This window comes from Eretmochelys imbricata, chromosome 1 (genome assembly GCF_965152235.1).
Source record: "Eretmochelys imbricata isolate rEreImb1 chromosome 1, rEreImb1.hap1, whole genome shotgun sequence".
NCBI lineage: Eukaryota > Metazoa > Chordata > Testudines > Cheloniidae > Eretmochelys > Eretmochelys imbricata.
The window spans coordinates 38,074,170-38,094,698 of record NC_135572.1 but is presented as its reverse complement, the minus strand read 5'-3'; the positions used below and the strand labels follow the sequence as shown (position 1 = coordinate 38,094,698).

At 45.9% G+C, this 20,529-nt stretch overlaps 1 protein-coding gene across 12 annotated transcripts in view; it reads right to left on the bottom strand.

The window, feature by feature from the left end:
• Positions 1-20,308, bottom strand: part of ELMOD1 (ELMO domain containing 1) — a 62,476-nt gene extending 42,168 nt beyond the window's left edge. For 2 of the 12 annotated variants that reach the window (XM_077808787.1, XM_077808732.1), the window contains exons 1-5: positions 20,168-20,308; positions 19,547-19,631; positions 10,852-11,055; positions 2,948-3,041; positions 869-965 (exon numbers count right to left, since the gene is read on the bottom strand). Coding sequence is in view for 8 of the 12 variants with exons in the window: in XM_077808732.1 (XP_077664858.1) it covers positions 869-885 (17 nt within the window). In the remaining 4 variants the exon portion in view is untranslated. Of the gene's footprint in view, positions 1-868; positions 966-1,301; positions 1,320-2,947; positions 3,042-10,851; positions 11,056-19,546; positions 19,632-20,167 lie in introns of those variants that run through there. The other 10 variants (XM_077808780.1, XM_077808726.1, XM_077808767.1 and 7 more) reach the window with 8 other exon arrangements.
• Positions 20,309-20,529: the final 221 nt, after the last annotated feature.

Here is a 20,529-nt window from a genome sequence, read left to right as displayed (position 1 = left end):
CTGGAGCAAACCAGTGAATCTTCCCCTTATATGAAGTTTGCAGAGAACATGAATGTTGTAAAGACAGTATTTTACATGTGCTGCCAGTGGGCTTTTTGACTAACAACATGTGTGCTTGAATGTCCCTTGTTACCTAGTTTGGCCAATAAGAAGTTTGGCAAATAAAACCGGAGTTGTGTGTGTTTCACGTAGAGATGTGTGTGTATTTATTACCAATGCATGAAGGCTCGCAATTGCTGTTGTGCAGATTTTCCATTAGATAAAATTTCTTGGTAAAACTTTAGCCTCCAAAATCTAAAATCCTTGTGTCACCATAAGACAAAGCACCCATATTCAAACCCTATCGCATGTGACAGAATTACTAACTTGAGATCCCCTCTACAGGGCTCCTACCCTATAAAATGTAGCAGTACATCACTGCTGACAGAAGTAGTGAAGGAAACCCATTTAAACAAGAGAGTCATGGCAGCAAGTTTGGCTTAGGTACCAGATCATTATGGATGATCAACCTCAAGTAACAATACTGAAATCTGCAGTACCAAAGGGATTCTCTGCCTTCATTCTGGATCATTCTTTAGTTGTCCATTTGTGAGTTTCTTCAACTTTCCTCTGAAACATCAAGTACTGGTGACATGCCACTGATCTAATTCAATAGGGCAGTTCCAATATTCTGAATAACTGAAAATGAAGTTTTAATAAAATCTAACATTTTGACAGTTTTAATTAAATGGTAGTGGCAAAGTGGCTGAAAAGCAACCAATAATAAGCTATATTCCACTAGTAACATGGAAGATTATGGCCAAAATACAGCAAAATTGTTCTACAATGAAACGAGTTATCATTAGACATGGTTTTGGAGAAGGGTTACCTCAGGAAGTGCTTCATTGTGGTGGCTTTGATGTTCCAGACACACAATCCTTCTCAACCGATCACAGATAAAGTTGTTCTTGCAGAAATAACTGATGCTGTAGAAAAAAAAAGACATATTGACTAACAGAGATGTAATAGTGTCTCAACATTCTCAGTTGGTCAGTGTATTTCTTCTACATACCTCCTACAATTGTTTTATGAATTCTAATGCCAACAAAAATAGTAAGTTTATGTTCAAGTCCTCAGCCTGAAATCTTACATATAATACTTTGCTCTATGACTTTTTCAGGTTACAGATTTTTTTAGATAAAGCCCAGGACTAAGAGCAAGAATGCCTGGATTCCCAACAAAAACTCTTTCATAGACTTCCTTGGAATTTGGGAAGTTGCAACATCCTCCCCATTTGTAACTGCAAAAAAAATGTACCTCACCTCGCATTGTAAGCCTCTGTTCTTAAGTATCTGTAGCAGTATTTGAAGATCCATGGATGAAAAGCACTAAATAAGTGCAAAGCATTATAATTGGATCCTGATTTGAGACATGCATGGGAGACATGAGACAGGTAACTACCCTTCCAGGCAACAAGACCCCTGAGGTGATAGGTTTACTGTCTTGCAATTCATTTCCTCACATTTTTCTCAGCATCTCCACTAGACTCTTCTCAGACCTGCAAGCCTAGATAAGTTCCAGTGTGATTACCAGCTAGCTGAAAGCAGTGGGTGGAATTCAGATAAGAAGTCTGTTTCTGGGAAGCAAGCCTGTACACGACAGATTTCTGGGACTCTCCCCAGCAACCTCTTTTCTCCATAAGCTTCTAAAATGTGGCATTGTTTTCACCCTGAAATAACACTTCCAATAGGATGTAGAATTCAACTATCAATTTTACACAGCAAAATACTCAAAAGGTTCAATAAAACATCTCCTATTTACCTCCTTTCATCCAGGAGGATCTAAAAACACTTTACAGACTTCAAATATAGGGACCATTCATCCATTATCGAAAGGGAACCATCAACAAGGTGGCATATTCTGCTCCAGTAATAACTACATCACAGTTTTTAAAAGGCAGAGGAAGCAAAAATGTCTTGAAAAAAAATCTAATTACCTACAAACCAGATTTTCAGAAGAATTCAGTTCTCATTTAGGCTTCTGATTAAAGGCCAGATTTTCACACAATTGGGCACCCAATGTTTTGAAAAGAGCTCAGCATCCTTTTGAAAATCTTACAACTTAGTTTGGGGCTCAAAGGGAAGCTGAACCCTGGAAAATCTGACACTCTGTACTTTTGCAGGACCAAATGATACCGGTAATCTGATGCAAACTTCCTCCTCCCCCACTCTCCTTCTTCCACCTAGCGATCATTTTCCTTTCCTCTTGTTGACCTCTCTGAATATTATACTGTCACCTGCTATAAAGAAAAGATCAAGTGCTCCATTTATAAAAACACAGCTATCTGGTTGGATCACATCATGCTGCTTGCTAAAAATATATAATCCCTAAACTGTGAAAGCTTCATTCCATTTACATTGTTTTTGACTGGCTGAATCATGCTGCTGTCCCCTGAATACAGCTGTAATTGCTACTGGCTGCTGTGACACCTGCTTGAAAGGATGGACAGAGGCTAACAACAAACTCTGGTTCATTAATGAACACAGCAAGCAGGCTTCTAATGCTCCCTAGAGAAGCTTTTGATGTTCCTTAGACAATATCAAGCGCAAGTGAAATGGGAGGAGAAGGGCAAAGACTGGAGGGGACATAAACTGCCCCCTCCCCCACAATAGTTTTCTGTCTAAAGATATAATCTGTACAGCATTCTCACTGCTGGGTCTTAGCATGAGATAAATGAAACAGCCTTTAGTCTTAAGATATTTTAACCCTTAATGACAGTAGGAGCAGGAACAGGACACAATCTAGGCCCACTACTGGCTGTCATACACCACCTCTTGCTAAGCATATATGTTGCCCTCTGAGCATCCCCAATCAGTTCCTTCTTGAACCTGGTCAGTGAAGGAGCTTCCTGTCGGAGACTGTGCTTCTCTGTTACCAGAGATCCAGAGGGAAGATCAACTGCACTTACGGTTCTGCAACCCAAAATTCAGAGTAGCAGTGGTAGGACTCATTAGTATTACGGGTTTGTGAAACTTTCTGTCTTCATGGGCCAAGGGCAGGTCCTGTGGAAAAAGTAGAGCTGGTCTAAAGTTTTTGAAAAGTTTGTAATTAAAAATTGTTCTGTTTCAAAAAGTGGTTTTTAAAAGGACAATATTGGTTTGGGGTTTGTGTTTCTTCCATTTTTCATACCAGAGTTGTTATTTTAAAAGCAAACACCTCAACAACATATGTTTATGAAAAACTCAGTTTTGGCAGATGAAAAATATTGATAATTAGGACCATAGCAAATTCACGGTCCATTTTGGTCAATTTCACGGTGATAGGATTTTAAAAATAGTAAATTTCATTTCAGCTATTTAAATCTGAAATGTCATGGTGTTGTAATTGTAGGGTTCCTGACCCAAAAACGAGTTTGGGGGGTCACGAGGTGGGGGGTGGGGGGTTGCGGTACTGCTACCCTTACTTCTGCACTGCTGCTGGCAGCGGCGCTGCCTTCAGAGCTGGGCGCCCGGCCACCATCGCCGCTCTCTGGCTGCTGAGCTCTGAAGGCAGAGCAGAAGTAAGGGTGGCAATACCGCGACCGCCCTAAAATAACCTTGTGACCCCCCTGCAACTCCCTTTTGGACAGGACGTCCAATTTGAGAAATGCTGGTCTCTCCTGTGAAATCTGTACAGTATAGGATAAAAGCACACAAAGACCAGATTTCACAGTCCATGACACATTTTTCGTGGCCCTATTGATAATGCTTTAGATCAGTGTTTCTCAGACTGGGTCCGTGGACCCCTGGGGGTTTCCGAGGGGGTCCACGGGCCCTGCTGATCAACTCCTCCCCCTCCCGCCCTGCGCCTCCTGCACCCTAAAAATCTGGTGATGCAGTGGGGCTAAGGCAGGCTTCCTACCTGCCCTGGTTCTGCACCATTCCCAGAAGTGGCCGGCAAGTCCCTGCAGCCCTTTTTGGGGTGGGGGGACAGGGGGTCTCTGTGCGCTGTCCCCACCCTGAGCACCAACTCCGCAGCTCCCATTGGCCGGGAACTATGGCCAATGGGAGCTGTGGGGGTAGTGCCTGCAGGCAGGGGCAGCGAGTGGAGACCACCTAGCCCCCACCTAGAGGCCACTGTCAGAGAGATGTGCCAGTCGTTTTCAGGAGCTACCTGAGGTAAGCACCTCCCGACGAAGCTTACACCCCTCACCCCCGCCAACCCCCTGCCCAGAGCCTGCACCCCGCATCCAAACTCCTTCCCAGAGCCCACACCCCCTCCTGCACCCCAACCCCCTGCCCCAGCTCACAGCGCACACCCCCTCCTGCACCCCAACTCCCTGCCACAGCCTGGTAAAAGCGAGTGGGGGGGGGGGGAGAGCAAGCAGGGGCAGGGCCTCAGAGCAGGGGCAGGGCCAGAGCTGAGCGGGGAGGGGGTTGGGGGTCCCCAAACATTTTTTAATCAAAATGGGGGACCTCAGGTTGCTAAAGTTTCAGAACTGCTGCTTTAGATAAAAATATCTAAAAACTTAGACTTTGGTCCACTTAGAACCATTTGAACCTTAAACGGCTTTGAAATTACTCACAAACTAGTTTTTTTTCTTTTTTAAACCAGTTCTAAGAAAAAAAGATAGATAGATTAGGGTTGAAATTCTACCCCCATTGACTTCACTGGGTCCAAGATTTCACCCTAGGAACTTTAAAAAGCTATAGACCCAAATGCATAGACCTGGCCCAACACCAAGTACGGGAAGTCTTTGGTGCGAATGAGATGGCAGCAAAGGCTACTGCCTCAAGGATGCACATCTATAGCTCTGCTTAGCTATAGGCAGGCAGCCAGACTCCATCCAAATGGCCAAAGAGAGCAGAGCGGTCTCTTGGTCCTGAGTCCCATCTCCCATGTAGGTGTAGAAACTTACTGTGACTGGCAGGCAGTATCCATAATCAGCATGGGATGGCCAGTCAGGGACCCAGACTTTGCTCTTGCTGCCTTCAAGCAAGTTAACCCACCCCCACGACACTAAGACCTAAGAGACTGCCGCCATGCTGGGAAACTAGGCTGAGAGTTCTGTAAAATCGTATCTTCAAAGAAGCAGAATTACAAAGTTTTCCTCTTAGCTAGATCACCCCCTTAAATGCTGTTATTTTTGAGGAGCCCAGCAGTGTTAGCAGCATTCACTTCTAGAAAGTGGTTTCTTACACTACAGGAAGACGTACCTGGTCTTGACTGGATACATGCTAGGCTATTCATGAAATTACAACAAATTAGAACAGCCAGAACTATCCCCTTACAATTTCTTTTCGCCCAGAATCTTTATAATGCATTTCCACAAAAATGTAACCACTCAATAGTATATCGTCTGCTTCCAGCAAAACTAAAATGTCAATGATTTTTTTTAAAAGCCACACACCATAATTTTAACCAAAGTATGCTACTTATGAACAATGTGATTCAATTAGATTGAAACATTTCAGCTAAATGTAATTCTAGGTTTGGGAAAGCGTCCTGCAATTGTGAGAAAGACTCAGCTTGTGGTCTCCTGTTTTCTGATCAAAGAAATATCAAAAGGAAATTGATAATTTCTCTTTAAGTTCATTGCCTGCAAGTCAAGAATGCTTACATTTCTGTCTGTGCCAAAAAATAAAAATAAACAAAAACCTCTGTGGGCGATATGGTACAAGGGCAGCATACACTACCAGATTTGTTGGAAGAGCCAGAGAAGAAAATGCTATAAATAAAGGTTTACAGCACATCTTGGATTAGCAGCAATGAGACACTTTTTAAAGAAAAAATATTTTTTATAGCAAATATTGACTTTTAGCTCTTAGATGATTCTTACGGTTGATTATATCTTGCCATGCTAGATGGAAACAAACAGCAGTCTGAAAGGTTAAGATTTGCTAGAGGCAGAGATAAATCAAAGGTAAACTGCTAGATTTCACAACTTAACTCTAAAGTCCTGGTTTTGTTAAGAAAAAAGAGAGTCCCCTAGACACAACTGAAGAAAGAAAATCACCCTATTCAAATACAATTTAATTTCACAAAGAAAAAAGAAAGAAAACCAGCACAGTTTTGTTTGTTTCACAGAGGCCTAAGCATGCATTTGACTAGCAAACTCATCTGACTCACTAATGCTTATTCTAGAATTTCAAAGTCTTATGTTTGAGTCATGAGAAAACATCAGTGCTGAAAATGCAGTGTACTGATAATACACAGGTGACCCATGATGAAGGCGTAGAGGTGACTCCACATCAATAGAAAACTTGTAATTGTTGCTGGTCTCTTTTTTTAATGGGATGTAGCTAATCAGCACAAATCATGTCATTTGTTGTTGAAACTGCCTCGCTAAAGAAAATATGGGAGTTGTACAAGGTTGTTTGTTTTGGTTTTGAGAGTCAGCCATTTTAGAATCTCCAGAATCTAAACTTTTTCATTTAAAAAGTATTAAGTCTAATCCTTATGGTTGCAAAGTAACTGTCACATCATGAACTGAGTTTAACCAACATCATGATCTCTGCCTCAGACATAGTCTACACTAGCAAAATCAGTCAGTTTAACAACATCAATTAGAGGTGTGAAAAATCTACACACCCCTGAATGGCAGTTAAGCTGACCTAAGTCCCCGTGTAGACAGTGCAAGGACGACAAAAGAATTCTTCTGTTGACGTAGCTACTGCCTCTCGGGAAGTGGATTACCTGTGCCAGTGGGAGAACTCCTCCTACTCCCACTGGCATAGGTGTCGTCTATGCTGAAATGCTGCAGTGGCGCAGCTGTGCTGCCGTAGCATTTTAAGTGCAGGCAAGCCCTCTGCCTGCAGATGGTCTGGAGCAGTACCTGTAAAAGGTGTGATGCCCCTCATTCACCGCAACAGTGTTTGTGAGGAAGGACTGTCCACTGGTTAGAGTGCTAGCCTAGGGCATGGGAGACCTGCATTCAATTTCTGCTCTGCCACAAACATCCTTTGACACCCTGGGCAAGTCACTTCATCTCTCCGGTCCTCCATTCCCCATCTGTAAAATGGGGATAACAGCCCTTCCCTGCCTCCCAGAGGCATTGCAAGGATAAATATGTTAGAGATTGTGAGGCGTTCAGATGCATGGCCCCATTGCCATAGTAAGAACCTTAGATAGGCACATAACTGAAACCTAATGATGTTAGTTCAGTGGTTCTCAAACTGTGGGTTGGGACCCCAAAGTGGTCATGACCCTGTTTTACTGGGGTCACCATAGCTGAAGCCTGAGCCCAACTGCCCGCGGTTGAAGCCTGAGGGCTTCAGCCCAGAGTGGGGGGGAGCGGCGCTCAGGTTAGAGGTCCCCTGCCTGGGGCTGAAGCCCTTGGGCTTGGGCGCCAGGGCAGTGGGGCTTGGGCTTTGCTCCCCCCCCACCCCCCACCCCACATGGGGCAGTGGGGCTCGGGCAGGCTCAGGCTTCGGTCCTCCCTCCTGGGGTCATGTAGTAATTTTTGTTATCAGAAGGGAGTCATGGTGCAATGAAGTTTGAAAACCCCTGTGTTAGTGTGTATGCCAACAGCATTAACTATTTGACAAATAGCAAAAAAAAAAAAAAAAAAAAAAAGAGAGAGGTCAGCTGACATCACTGCATGCAAGATATAACAGGGAACTGATTTATCACGAAGACAATCTGCAGGCAATGGTGTTTTGGCATCTCAAGTGGCTGGCAGCAGCATGGTTTGTGGGTGGAGCTAAAACTACACAATTTCCCCCCTCCCTCAATTTGGCTCCTGAGCAAACATTGTATTAGTTGCTTCAAAATGGATACAATATTACCACCAAGGCAACAAACAAAAACAATCTAGGGATCTCCAGTAGCAACACCAGGCAGTTAATTGGGAAATCAAAGCTTAAATTTTGACTCATTCAATCTTCTACTTCCTGAATCTGTAGAAGACTGAGCATTTCAAATTCATCCTGCAGCATCAGAGCTTAAGTTCAAACATCACATTTCCAGAGCACCCCTTTGTCAGGTGGTACATAACACGTCATAGATGGTGCCAGATTTAAACTCAATCTTTCCTAGCCCTGTGCAGATTTTCCCATGGCAGAAGAACAGGTGATGTATGGTTTGGCTGGAACAGGAAGCTGAGTAACCATGACCAGGTTTTACATTGTGAGATCAAACTCTTTTCCCTTGCGAAGGACAAAACTTGCCTAAATGAAAGTTTATTCGTCAGAAAGCAGCAAAAATTTCAAAACCTAACAATTTCAACACTCTTCTTTCATAACTTCTTTCCCATGCTAAGTAATTTATAAAGACATTTCAAAATTAGCTGGTTTCATTTATGAAAGTCACAAAGGTGCACTCATAGCAGTTCATTGTTATCATGGCTTGTTCACAACAGTATGTTTTTAAAAAGTTCACAACGATCATCCAATGTGTATTATTCCTGTCATTTGTATTTATATAAAGGGAATGATAAATGGTATTTTGCGTACAATGTCTGAGATTTGACTTCTTTAAAAATATATATATATACACACATATGTCCATGAATTTTGCGTCTTTTACTCTAACTTCATTGTGTCCTCTGTTAAAGATTGCCCTGGCAAAAGCGAAGCACAGTGGTACGGGGATACCATCACAAGCACCAAGCAGCCATTTGGACAACTGTTCCAAACTGCAAAATGCTGCTGCCCAATTTTTATTTATTTTGCTTTCTTGGTCCTCTGCTTACTGTCGACAAGAGTTGAAAGCCATGGTACCTTTGCTCCAGTTTTGTCCTCATTACTGACTCCTAAAAGCAACCGAATTCTAGGATTGCCTGAGATCTTTGACAATTCCTTGTACACAACAGTTTATGGGAATGATAAGCATTGGCATCCTTCCGATAACAATGGGTAAAAGGGACAAATGCATCCCTGGTGTGACTCAGTTGAATTTGGTGGAATTATACAAAGGACAAGTATCTTCTGTGAGGTTTGCTTGTAGCAAACAGGATTAAATTAACCATTCAATTAATGCTGAACAAGTTGCCAGTCAATAAGCACTTTAATTGCCTTCACACTGATTTTGGGTAACAACTGACATGAACATCTAAGTCTTATCAAAGAGATGCAACCGGACACTGCAGGACAGCCCTTTAAGGTGAAAGGAAGATAATGCAACAGCACCATCTAGAAATTCAGGGAAACTCCAACATGATTCGTGTTGATCGAGCAGAAATCCTTCATATAGTGAAAAGCTCTCCTACCACTGCATCCGGAATGCTTTTGTGGTAGTGACAACTTTACCCTGATGCTACAGGAGGCAGACAAGCTGAAACGGGGTGCGAGAGAGAAAACTATCCTTGTGTTAACATTTCATGGAGCCAAACGACTGCAGCAGGACCCAGGATCTACCTTACTCCAGTAAAGTGAGCCACTACACAACAGTTCTGCAGATGGATGGCACAGAGGAGCGTTATGTTTCTGAAGCACTGATATCCTCTGGTGGAAAGTGCTAACTATTTACTACAGTGCCTCTATGGATTGCAGGACTCCAGACACAGCTAACGAGCAATATGCAATGAACCTCTCCTGATGAGTCTGCAGTTGAGCTGACTCAGAAATGAGAAACAGTTCTTTAGGAAATTCTGTGGCCTATTGATTTGGTTCCTACTTGGTGCTCAATGAGCTGTTCTGCATGCCGCGGAAACCAGAACAATTCTGTGTGTATGTATGGGACCTTGCTGGGAGCCCTGACTGTGTGCACAATGCACAGCAAAGCACATTTTATGGATTACATTGTCGAGCAAGCTTTAAGTCTTTTAACAGGGTTGGAAAGAGATCTATATGCCTGTGGTGAGTAGGAAGTATTCCCAAGCAAGTGTCTTCAACTTCTGCAGACTGTAAGCTTTAATTTTATTTTAAATGTTTGTAGATTGTAAAGCAAACATGCCAAATGTGAACCTGGTATAAACTGATTTAGGGGCATCTTCCCAAGGCTGCAAACAGGCTCAGTGCTTCTGCTGCTCCTGATCATTTCCCCAACCTGCAGCAGTCACCATAGTCTTGTCAGTTTTCACTGTCCCTGTTCACAACCCTCTGACTAACCATGAACTGAGGCGAATTAGGTCAATTTCACTCTTCTGCTGCTTGAGATCCCTGAGCATCACCAGAGGCAGGCACTGAAGCTAGTCATAGAAGAAGAAAACCTGAACAAGGAAGCTATGAGTTGAGAAGGGTAGTGGGAACATTTACAGAGAGTAGCAGAAACAGCCCACCCTCACAGCAGCCAGGCAACTGAGACTTCAGTGGGGCTTGAGGGGACTAAGAGCAGAGACAGAGAACGTTTTTGTCTCCACTGCCGAAGAAAGAAGGTTTTGGAGACCAGGAAAGAGATTCCAATTTGTCAGTCAACTAATAGGCAGAGACGGATATGAAATACAAAGTCATCAAGCGGGGTCCAGGAACAGCACCCTGGTAGGAATCACACACCATGCTCCTTTCCCAGCAACTGAGAAAGGGATGTGTGGAAAGAAAGGGCTGTTTCTCATCAGGGTGTTACCTCTGGTCAGTGACTATTCCCACTCCCACCCCCCTCTTACACTGTTAAGTGTCTGGTAAAATTTCCAAGCTACATGTGAGAGTTGGTGTGTGTGTGTGGGAGGGAGATATTATGTTGACAAATAGATTTTTAGTGTAAATAGAGTCAGGAAGAAGGCAAAGAACACAATATGGCAGGGGAAAGAGAACGCTGTAAGTGATTAAAGGGAGATAAAAGGAATATAAGAGATACAACATGATCTACTGAAGGAAAGAAGAAGCAGAGTAAAGTCAGGAAGAGTAAGGCCTGGTCTACACTGGGGGGGGGAAAATGATCTAAGATACGCAACTTCAGCTACAAGAATAGCGTAGCTGAAGTCGACGTATCCTAGGTCGACTTAGAATCACTTACTTCGCATCCTCGCAGCGCGGGATCAACAGCTGCCGCTCCCCCATCGACTCCGCTTCCGCCTCTCGCCGTGGTGGAGTTCCGGAGTTGACGGCAGAGTGATCAGGGATCGATTTATCGCATCTACACTAGATGCGATAAATCGATCCCCGATAGATCAAATGCTACCCGCCAATCTGGCAGGTAGTGTAGACGTGGCCTTAGAAGCTATAATTAAAGCAAGAGAATCAGCAGTAAATGACTTTTTAAAAAAGTTCATTAAATAGAAAGTTGATTGACAGCTTTACCATTATATTACTCAAAATCCAATTGTACACAAACACAACCATAACTCTGCAAAGGATATGTAGGTGAAGATATTTTCAGCCCACCAGTAGGTAGGTATTGGGCAAAATTTTCAAGCTCTGTCTATTTATCACTTTACATAGTTGTATTTTCAACATTAGTTTCATAGTCTTTTTTATTGAAAAGGAAAAAAAGTGAACAGTCACAGAAGCCCAAGTCTCCAGAAAATGTATGATAGGAAATATGATGAGAATTCAGTAAGGATGTACAGTCCATGCCATCTTAGAGATTGTGACCTACGTGCTGAAGGTGATAGCGATAACCTTGGCGGGAGAAAGATCTTATAGTTGCATTGTAGCGAATGACAGCTGTGATCCTGCATCTTTGTCATATTATGGAATGAGTCCTCTTGGACTGTATATACAACCAAATAATTTGTTCATAGAACATAGTAACACCAATGTAGAAGTTCCAGACTTCACAAGAATAGGAGGGTAGAATTTCTTATGAGCACCAGCATCGCTTGTGAAAGAGTCTAACACTTCACAAATATCTGTAGGGAAAGTGATCTGGGCCTATGTCACGGAGTCACCAGGCCAATGCTCTGGAACTACTCCATACAAAGCCAGTCAGGACTCTGGGGTAGCATGCCTCCTCTCGCTGAGCATACTGTCTCCAGGGCAAGAAGCTTACACAGCTTTCACCTTCCTGGGTCTGACCTCAGAGCATTCAGCATCCCCTTCCACACCATGCGCTTCCCACAGCAAATCCGCCCAGGCAGGGCTCCTGGGGAAGCCAGAGGGCCCTGCACCCCAACTCCTGCAGTCAGCAGTGACTCTCAGCCAGCATGTAGAACAGAAGGGTTTATTAGTTGATAGGAACAGCGTAGAACAGAACTTGCTACCACAGAAATCAGTGACTTTCAGCCAAGTCCATCTTGGGGAGTCCTGGGCCAGATGCCCTGGACTCCCCCCATTCCAGTTCCCCACAGCAGACTGACAGATTCCAAAGACCCAACCTCAGACACCCCATTGCTCCTCCTTATTCTCTTTGTCTCGCTTCCTAGGGCAAAGAGTCACCTAGTCGCATCCACCTATTGGGTCTCAGGTTACAAAGGGCACCGGTCAGAGCATACTTGCAGACAGCTGGTGCAGCCTCACCTGCCCCAGAGGTCTCAGCCAAAGTCACATACCCCTATTCCCACCACTGAGGTATTTGTGCAGCACACAGGGAAACTGAGGCACACAGTATTCATGCGAAACAGTAAAACTCACATAGGTTCACATACAACATAAGGGAAAATCCCCACTTTGTCACAGCCTGATCTCCCCATGAACTTTTACAATAGCTTATGTGATAATGTACATGACATGAGCTATGTTCCATCAGTTGCTCTTGTGATGAGGAAACTCTGCAAGATGAAACTCACAGAATTCCCTCCCTTTCACTTGGATTTCCCCCACAGAAACCATGAGATGTCTCCTCATTCGTAAGTTTCAGTTTCATTCTGCATACTATGATTTTTTTCCTTCTCCTTTTCATAGGAAGCAGCTATAGCTGCAGCATGCAACCTGCAGATAACACAATGAATGTTTCAGAGCTACATTTCCCCTTCTGCACAACACAAACAAGGCTGAATAAGGTTTTTCATTTTATCTTTATCCAGTGCCAGGTACGGTAAAAACACAGAGTGATAGTTCTTGCCCCCAAGAACCTGGAATCTACACAGATAAGACAGGCAATGGGTGGAAAGAGAAACATGGCTGCCTCACAAAGGCCCCTTGAGTTTTGACCAGGGTGCCCTTGCGGAGTGGTTTCCATACACAATAGGTACGTGGGAGGCTTGTTGTGAAGTCATTGTTCCCTTTTTAGCTCAAGCCCAGGGTGTAAAGATATGGGGGCGAGCACAATTCCATATCTCCTGATAGAAGCAAAGGGAGAGTTCCCCTTCTCCTCCCTGGTTTGGGCAAGCTATGCTCCCCTCTCCTCTTTGACTGGTGCAATGAGAGTTCCCCTCACTCTGTCCCCTAAACCGCTCTCCTCACGTCTTCTCACCATTGCCTGTGCCAGGGACTATCAAATCTCCATAAGTTAACAATGGGGAAAGATCTGCTCAAAGAAATAATTCTCTCGGTTATGTTCCAAAGAACCAGAACCTGTTTCATTGTACACGTCCAGGTCACCAATGTTATTGATACCTGCAGGAAACAGGGTGACTGAAAAATGTCAGTTATCAGCAGTGCTGTAGTTTTGTCAAGGCAAGTTTGGAGAAAAAGCTGTCCTGTTTAGTATGATGATCACCAGGTCAGAGTCACAGAAACTGAGAATTTTCAAGAACTACAGGAACTGGTTTCGTAAAAAGAAAAGGAGTACTTGTGGCACCTTAGAGACTACCAGGCACTGGTTTGTACCCAAAGTGTTTCCATTCTTAGTAAAAAGAAAAGGAGTACTTGTGGCACCTTAGAGACTAACACATTTATTTGAGCATAAGCTTTTGTGAGCTTCAGCTCACTTCATCAGACGCATTCAGTGGAGTGTAACCCCCAAGGAGATTACCTAGATTCCTGGGGCTCTGTCTGCCGGCCGCTCAGGGAGAGGCACGCTGTCCCTGGTAGGGAGGGGGAGCCAAGGCAGACTCAGAGTCTGCCTGGGAGTGAGATGCCCTTCCCAGGAAACTCAGGAAAGGGGAGAAGTCATTTTTTGAGACAGTCTGGAGCCAGCCAGGGCAAGGGCAAGACTGGCTGTGTGGGGAGCTGGTGAGTCCCAGGCCTGCATGCAGGGTTCCCCCTGAGAACTGGCCTCTAGGGACCTGAAAGCAAGATCCCTCAGCTGGGCTTTTCCTTCTCCACTGATGACTCCCAGTCTGTAGAGTTTTGCTGGGAAACTTCCCCAGCCAGGCTGAGTTAGCTCTCCAGCTCCCTAGGGGAGACCGGTTACCACATGGTCAGCTCCGCTCTGTCTGCTAGTCCAGGGCTGCTGCCTGCTGTAAACGAGTCTGGACACTGGGGTAGCAGACTACAGTTTGGATTTTAGTACAGTTGTGTAATCTGCACCTTGAGCCCTGCACCACTTTGTGGTGAGGGGAGATCCTGGGACCGAAGCAGCCTGATTCCTGCCTGAAGAGGATCCCTGCCAGCAGAGATGAGCCCCTCCGCAGTGACCGAGTCCAGAGTCATCTCTGACCCTGAGGATCATTCATGGAGTTTGTGAGTGCACCATCTTTTAGTCAGTCAGGGAAATTGTTTTGGGGACTCCCTACTCCCTGAACTGTGTCCTCAAGCCAGGGAGTAAGGGTTTGGGGATTTTATAACCTGCTGCATATTAAACATGTGGAGGGACTTACCACCTCCTCCCACTTGTGAGTCCTTTGGGTTGTACTGAACCCAGTCAGCCAGACTGCTAAACCACTGCAGAGACGATATCGGGGTCATAGGTCACCAAGGGCCCCAACAAAGTACGCGTACCAACGGGACACTAATTTTACATTTGCTACATCAGGTCCTGTGACTGGGGAAAGTCACGGGTATTATCAGCGTGGGCACCAGTGACCCTAAGAATCCTGTTTTACCCTGTTATGTTATATTTGTCTTCTGTTAAGTACATACAATGTATTCAACACAGTAATTATATTAGTGCTATTTCCTGGGGGTCTCCAACTATCAAGTAAGTGGGGGTTACCATATGGTTAGAATTTTCCTCCTAAGCTGCCCTGGTGACCAGGAAGGGGCAAGGGAGGTGGAGGCACCGCCAAATAAAATCATAGGGAAAAATAAAGAAGATACACCCTGCTGAGTGAGTGGCAGGATCCAGACCTGTCCATCAAAACCTGTAAGCAGACTGGCATTAAAGAAGGTAACTGGGTGGAGAGGGGGCACTACATTAGCATGTACCAGTCCTCCTTGTTGGCACTGTGATCATAAAGGATAGTTGACATACAAGTTGCCACACTACAGATGGATATACTCTCATGACCTGAAACACTGTGGAGGAGGGTGAGAAGCAGATCGCATATTTTTTCTTTTTCCATCATATTTGCATAATATTGTTTATGCAAGTAACGGATACCAAGGCCACTTAGTCAATGCAAAGACTTCCATTAACGTCTATGTATTTTGGAAATGGCCCATAAAGCAACCTGTTCCTGGTTCATGCAGGGCAGCATCATGAACACAGCATGACCTGGAACCTATTTGCGTTCTTTTCCTTCTCTAAATTGAATGACTTCAGACACGTACTACTGGCTGTAATTAGAGACTTGTTTGTATGTATTATGTAAGAGGTAAAAGGTATCAGCTAGTGCAGTTCCTTTTTATTTAGGTTTAAATTTCACAGGCATGCTATGTTTTCCCCAGTTGATGTCTTCCTTCCCCAATCACCTCCATAAAAGCATTAATTGTGGATGAACAATGAATTAATGAAGAGCCAGCATGATCCAAGGGATTGTGGCCTGGGCTACGAGCCAGGAGTTCCTGAGTTCTAATCCTGGCTCTAGCATGGATTTGCTCTGCAGCCTTGGGCAAATCACTTAATCTCTGCACCTCAGTCTCACCAGCTATAGCTGATGGATAATTACAATTACCTACCTCACAGGGCTATTGTGAGGATAAACCAACAACAGTAGATTCATAGATATTAAGGTCAGAAGGGACCATTATGATCATCTAGTCTGACCTCCTGCACAATGCAGGCCACAGAATCTCACCCACTCACTCCTGCAATAAATTTCTCACCTATGTCTGAGCTATTGAAGTCCTCAAATCGTGGTTTAAAGACTTCAAGGAGCAGAGAATCCTCCAGCAAGTGACCCGTGCCCCATGCTACAGAGGAAGGTGAAAAACCTCCAGGGCCTCTTCCAATCTGCCCTGGAGGAAAATTCCTTCCCGACCCCAAATATGGCCATCAGCTGAACCCTGAGCATAGGGCAAGATTCACCAGCCAGATACCCAGGAAAGAATTCTCTATAGTAACTCAGATCCCTCTTTGTATGTATTGTAGCACCGGGGGGAGGGCTGGGTGGGTGGGTGGGCGCATAGGTGTAAGACTACAAGTGCTATTCATTTTGGGTGCAGAACCATGATTCCAGCACTCCTGTACCTGCTAGGCCCCCTCCAAGTCAGTCCTACTCCTCCACGCACCTCTAAAATGTCACAATATCCCTCTCTTCATACATCAAGCCTACAAACCATCTTTTGAACCTCTCAGCTCCTTCTCATCACCTCTCTACCCCACAGACTTTCTTCTCAGACCCTCATCAACCTACAACTCTCAGGGTTACCCTCACCAGTATCAGTTATCCCCACTCTCCATCTTATTTCACCTAAGTCCAATCATCCGCCTTCATTTTAGTCACTCCCCATTTTGGATCTCCTCAAATCACCTGGTTTCCTTCCCAGGACCTAGCAAGCCCCTTTCACACCCGCCCCCCTGGATTAGGACTCTCCTTCCTTCCATAAACTCCTGAAAATATTCTTCTCTCCCTGGGCTTGTGGTCTTTTTATGATCTATACCAGGCATGGGCAAACTTTTTGGCCCGAGGGCCACATCTGGGAATAGAAATTGTGTGGCAGGCCATGAATGCTCACAAAATTGGGTTGGATGCTGGAAGGGGTGAGGGTTCTGGTTGGGGCCAGAAATGAGGAGTTCAGGGCGCGAGAGGGGGCTCCGGGCTTGGGGGTGTGTGTGAGGGCTCCAGCTGGGGGTGTGGCTGGGGATGAGGAGTTTGGGGTGTAGGAGGGTGCTCCAGGGTGGGACCAAGGGGTTCGGAGGGTGGGAGGGGGATCAGGGCTGGGACAAGGGGTTGGGGCGCAGGGAGAGGCTCAGGAGTGCAGGCTCCAGATGGCGCTTACCTCAAGCAGCAGTATGTCCCTTCTCTGGCTCCTACACAGAGGCATGGCCAGGTAGCTCTCCACGCTGCCCCATCTGCAGGCACCGCCGCAATAGCTCCCATTGGCGGAGGTTCCTGGCCAATGGGAGCTGCGGGGGCAGCACTTGGGGTGGGGGCAGTGTGCAGAGCAGAGCCCCTGGCTGCCCCTATGTGTAGGAGCTGGAGAGGGGCCATGCTGCTGCTTCCAGGAGCCGCGTGGAGCGGCCCTCAACCCTGCTCCCTGGCTGGAGTGCCAGAGCGGGGCAAGCCCCAGACCCTGCTCCCCAGAGAGAGCTTGAGGGCCAGATTAAAATGGCTGGCGGGCCAGATCCGGCCACCAGACTGTAGTTTGCCCACCCCTGATCTATATCATCAAGCAACAAAGACTACCGAGGAGCATCAGACAAACCTTCTTCTCAATGAGGCTTAGCAGACATTCATGAATGGTACAGAGACCAACTCTCCCAATGACCCAGTGGGCATTTAGAACCAGTAGGACTTGGTCTCCAGCCAGCCCAGATTTTTCTTCTCGTATCTTTGTGAAAGTGCTGCAAGTGGTCCATGGAGCAAACAAAGATCTCCTGTGTCTGGTTTTGTGCATCTTATACCTCCTCTATATAAGCCACCTGGAACCTTGTGTACCTTACTGCTCCCACTACTGAGCTACATTGCTGCTAGCAACGGTGGGAACGTTAAAAGAAAAGACAGCTAGTGCAGCACAGCCTTGAAGTGCCATAGTGAAGTATGGTTTAGCATTCTGGCTGTGTTAGCAGTACTAGTCTCATCAGGTTATGATTCTGTGGCAAGGACAACAGAAAGATCTTTTGTCATTTAACAAAATGCTTTGCTACATAGAACTAAGGACAGTATCTATCTACTGAAACTTTGTGCAACACCTGTCCTGTGGGCTCTGACTCACAAAGGGTTAAGAGGCACTTTCTACACTGCTACATGATAACTCGATATGCAGACCTATTCCCTGAAATGCAACAAAGCTAGCAGGAAATTTAAACGTGTTTTGTGGGAAATCTGTAGCATTCATTCATATTCAATGGTTTCCTGAAGTTTTTTCTACAAATGGCCATTTGTCTTAATGTGAAATATAACATCTCTGAAAAACAATGCCTAGCAGTTTCAGGCAAGAATCTAGATAGGCAATAAATAATCTATTCCAAAAGATGAAGTTGAAAACCACACTTAACATTTCTAGCAACAGCGTTCACCGAAATAATACACCAACTCTAAAAACTAAGACATCTGGATTCTTCATGCTTGGCTTAGAAATGTGACTATCCCAAAGATAATTTTAAAGGTAGCCACAGAAAGATGCTATTGTCTACTGTATCACTGCTCCTAAGATCTAATTTATTTATCACCATGTAACAGGATGAAAGGCATGCAATACATCCTCCCAGAAATTACTACACGTAGGCATCAGTACTCAATTAAGCAAGACGAGCAGCACATGCATAGTGAACCATTTCAACTATTCATGGCTGGACAAGTACACAAAATAGTTCTTTCACTGTGTAACCAGATGTTTGTAACAGGAGATAACAATAAACCAGCACCAGTGCACCTGGGAAATATGTGTCGTATAGAAAGGAAATTTAACTTTATTTCCTCTATTTTATTTCTATGTTACTTCAGTTTTCCGCTCTCCAAAACGGTGTCCCCAATTTAAAAGTGATCGCTGGGTTTACAACCACAAAAGCATGAAGATAAATAATTTCTCTCAAGCATTTTCTAAAATGGCTCCTTTGTTTCAAATGCCTTTGTCACCAGAACTGTTTGTTATCTGAATGTTGAGCTGCTGGGTCTCGGACCGTAACAGTACTTCTCATCAATTATTGAATACACTGTGGCCTCTTTCCTCTAATACTTTTTTTTAAAAAGGTAGGAGAGGTCAAGGAAAAGGGTAGAGGTTGGTGGGGGATATAAACCTGAAGATTACAATTATGTTGATTCCGAGCAAACTTTAGAATGAAGACTGTAATATCTCGGGGGTTCGCATGACATAAGCGCCTCAAGGGGCCTGATTCTGATCTCATAGCAGTATAATTCCATTGACTCCAGTGGAGTTATTCACAATGGTGCAATGGAGATCAAATCCGGCCTCAGGTGTTTCTCTCTGCTTTCCACCATATTGGCAACTCCACTTGTATTAGGATGGTTGTCAAACCATCTGCATGACACAAACACTGCAGAGCTGCAGAGCAAGGCACCTGGATATCTGCCCAGAATTTGCTATAGCCCCCTCAGTGCTTTAGGATTTTTTGTTTGTGTGCTTAAGTCCAAGAAGCAACCTAATTTCTCTACCACATAAAATCCAACTGAAATCCCAAAGTCCAAAATGTAAAGGGACAAACTTTAACTCCAAAGATTTTAATGACAGTTACTCAACTAAATTCCAAAAGAAAAGGAGACTTTTCACGCCAGTTCTAGAGGATTACGAATCTGTGTCACTGGGCTAGACACTCACGGTCACTATACAAATGTAGAGCATTCTGCCAAGGATAAAAATAAAACCCTCTTTTCCCCAGCACTTACCTTCGCTGGCTACTCCCTCTCCTGACAATGACCTGGGAAAGGATACGGCCGTGAGTAGCTGCCCTGGTACGAAGACAGGCTGGAACTACAGTAACCAGAGTCATCGGATAATCATAAGCTCAAAGAAATTGCTCCACGCACTAGTGTTTACAGCCCTGCCACAAGCCTTCAGCGATCACCGCAGCATCCCCCCGTTCCCGGCCCACGGAGCAGGCAGGGAAGCCGCTGCCCATCTGGCTGCGATGCGGATGGCACCGGGGTGCTGCCGGGCGAGACCCCCCCGCACCCTCTGCACCCCAGGAGCTCGCGCCTCTCCAGGATCCGATACACCGTCGCTAGGCGACCTGCACGGGGCTCGCTGCTGCTGAGCCCAGCCCCAGCCGCTGAGAGCAAAGAGCGGGAGGCGGCTGCTACCGGGCTACAGGATACACAATGCACCACGCCCGGGAGGCTGCACAACCATAAGCGGGGAGACATGCAAAATGCGCGGGGGTGAGGGAGGGGGTGCACACTGTTGCTGGGTCTGTCTGGCAGGGCACCCTGCTGCGGGCTCCGTCCAGGGCAGCGCGGCCGCGTGCAGGGGGAGGGGGGATCTGCAAGGCGCCCGTGCGGCTCCCTCACCTCTCTCCTGCCCGCGGCGGGTGCTAGGGTCCCATAGCGCCGCGGCGCCGCCGCCTCCGCCGCTCGCCAGCCTCCCCCACTCGGCAGCTGCCGCAATGAGCCGCTGGTTCGGCTGCCCCGGGAAGAGGCTGCACGGAGGCGCTGCCGGAATGTGGGTCAGCAGCAGCCTGGGCGCGGGGCGGGGCTGGGGCCGCACACGCGCTGGCGGGGCGGGCGCAGGAGCCGCGGGCGGGGAACGGGGTGCGGCTGCCACCTACTGGCGAGGGCGGAGGCGGAGGCGGCGGGGCTGAGAAAGGGGGTCAAGCGCCTGCGGCTCCTGCGTGCCCTGGGGCAGGCGGGGCATTGCCCGAGGCCCCTGCGTG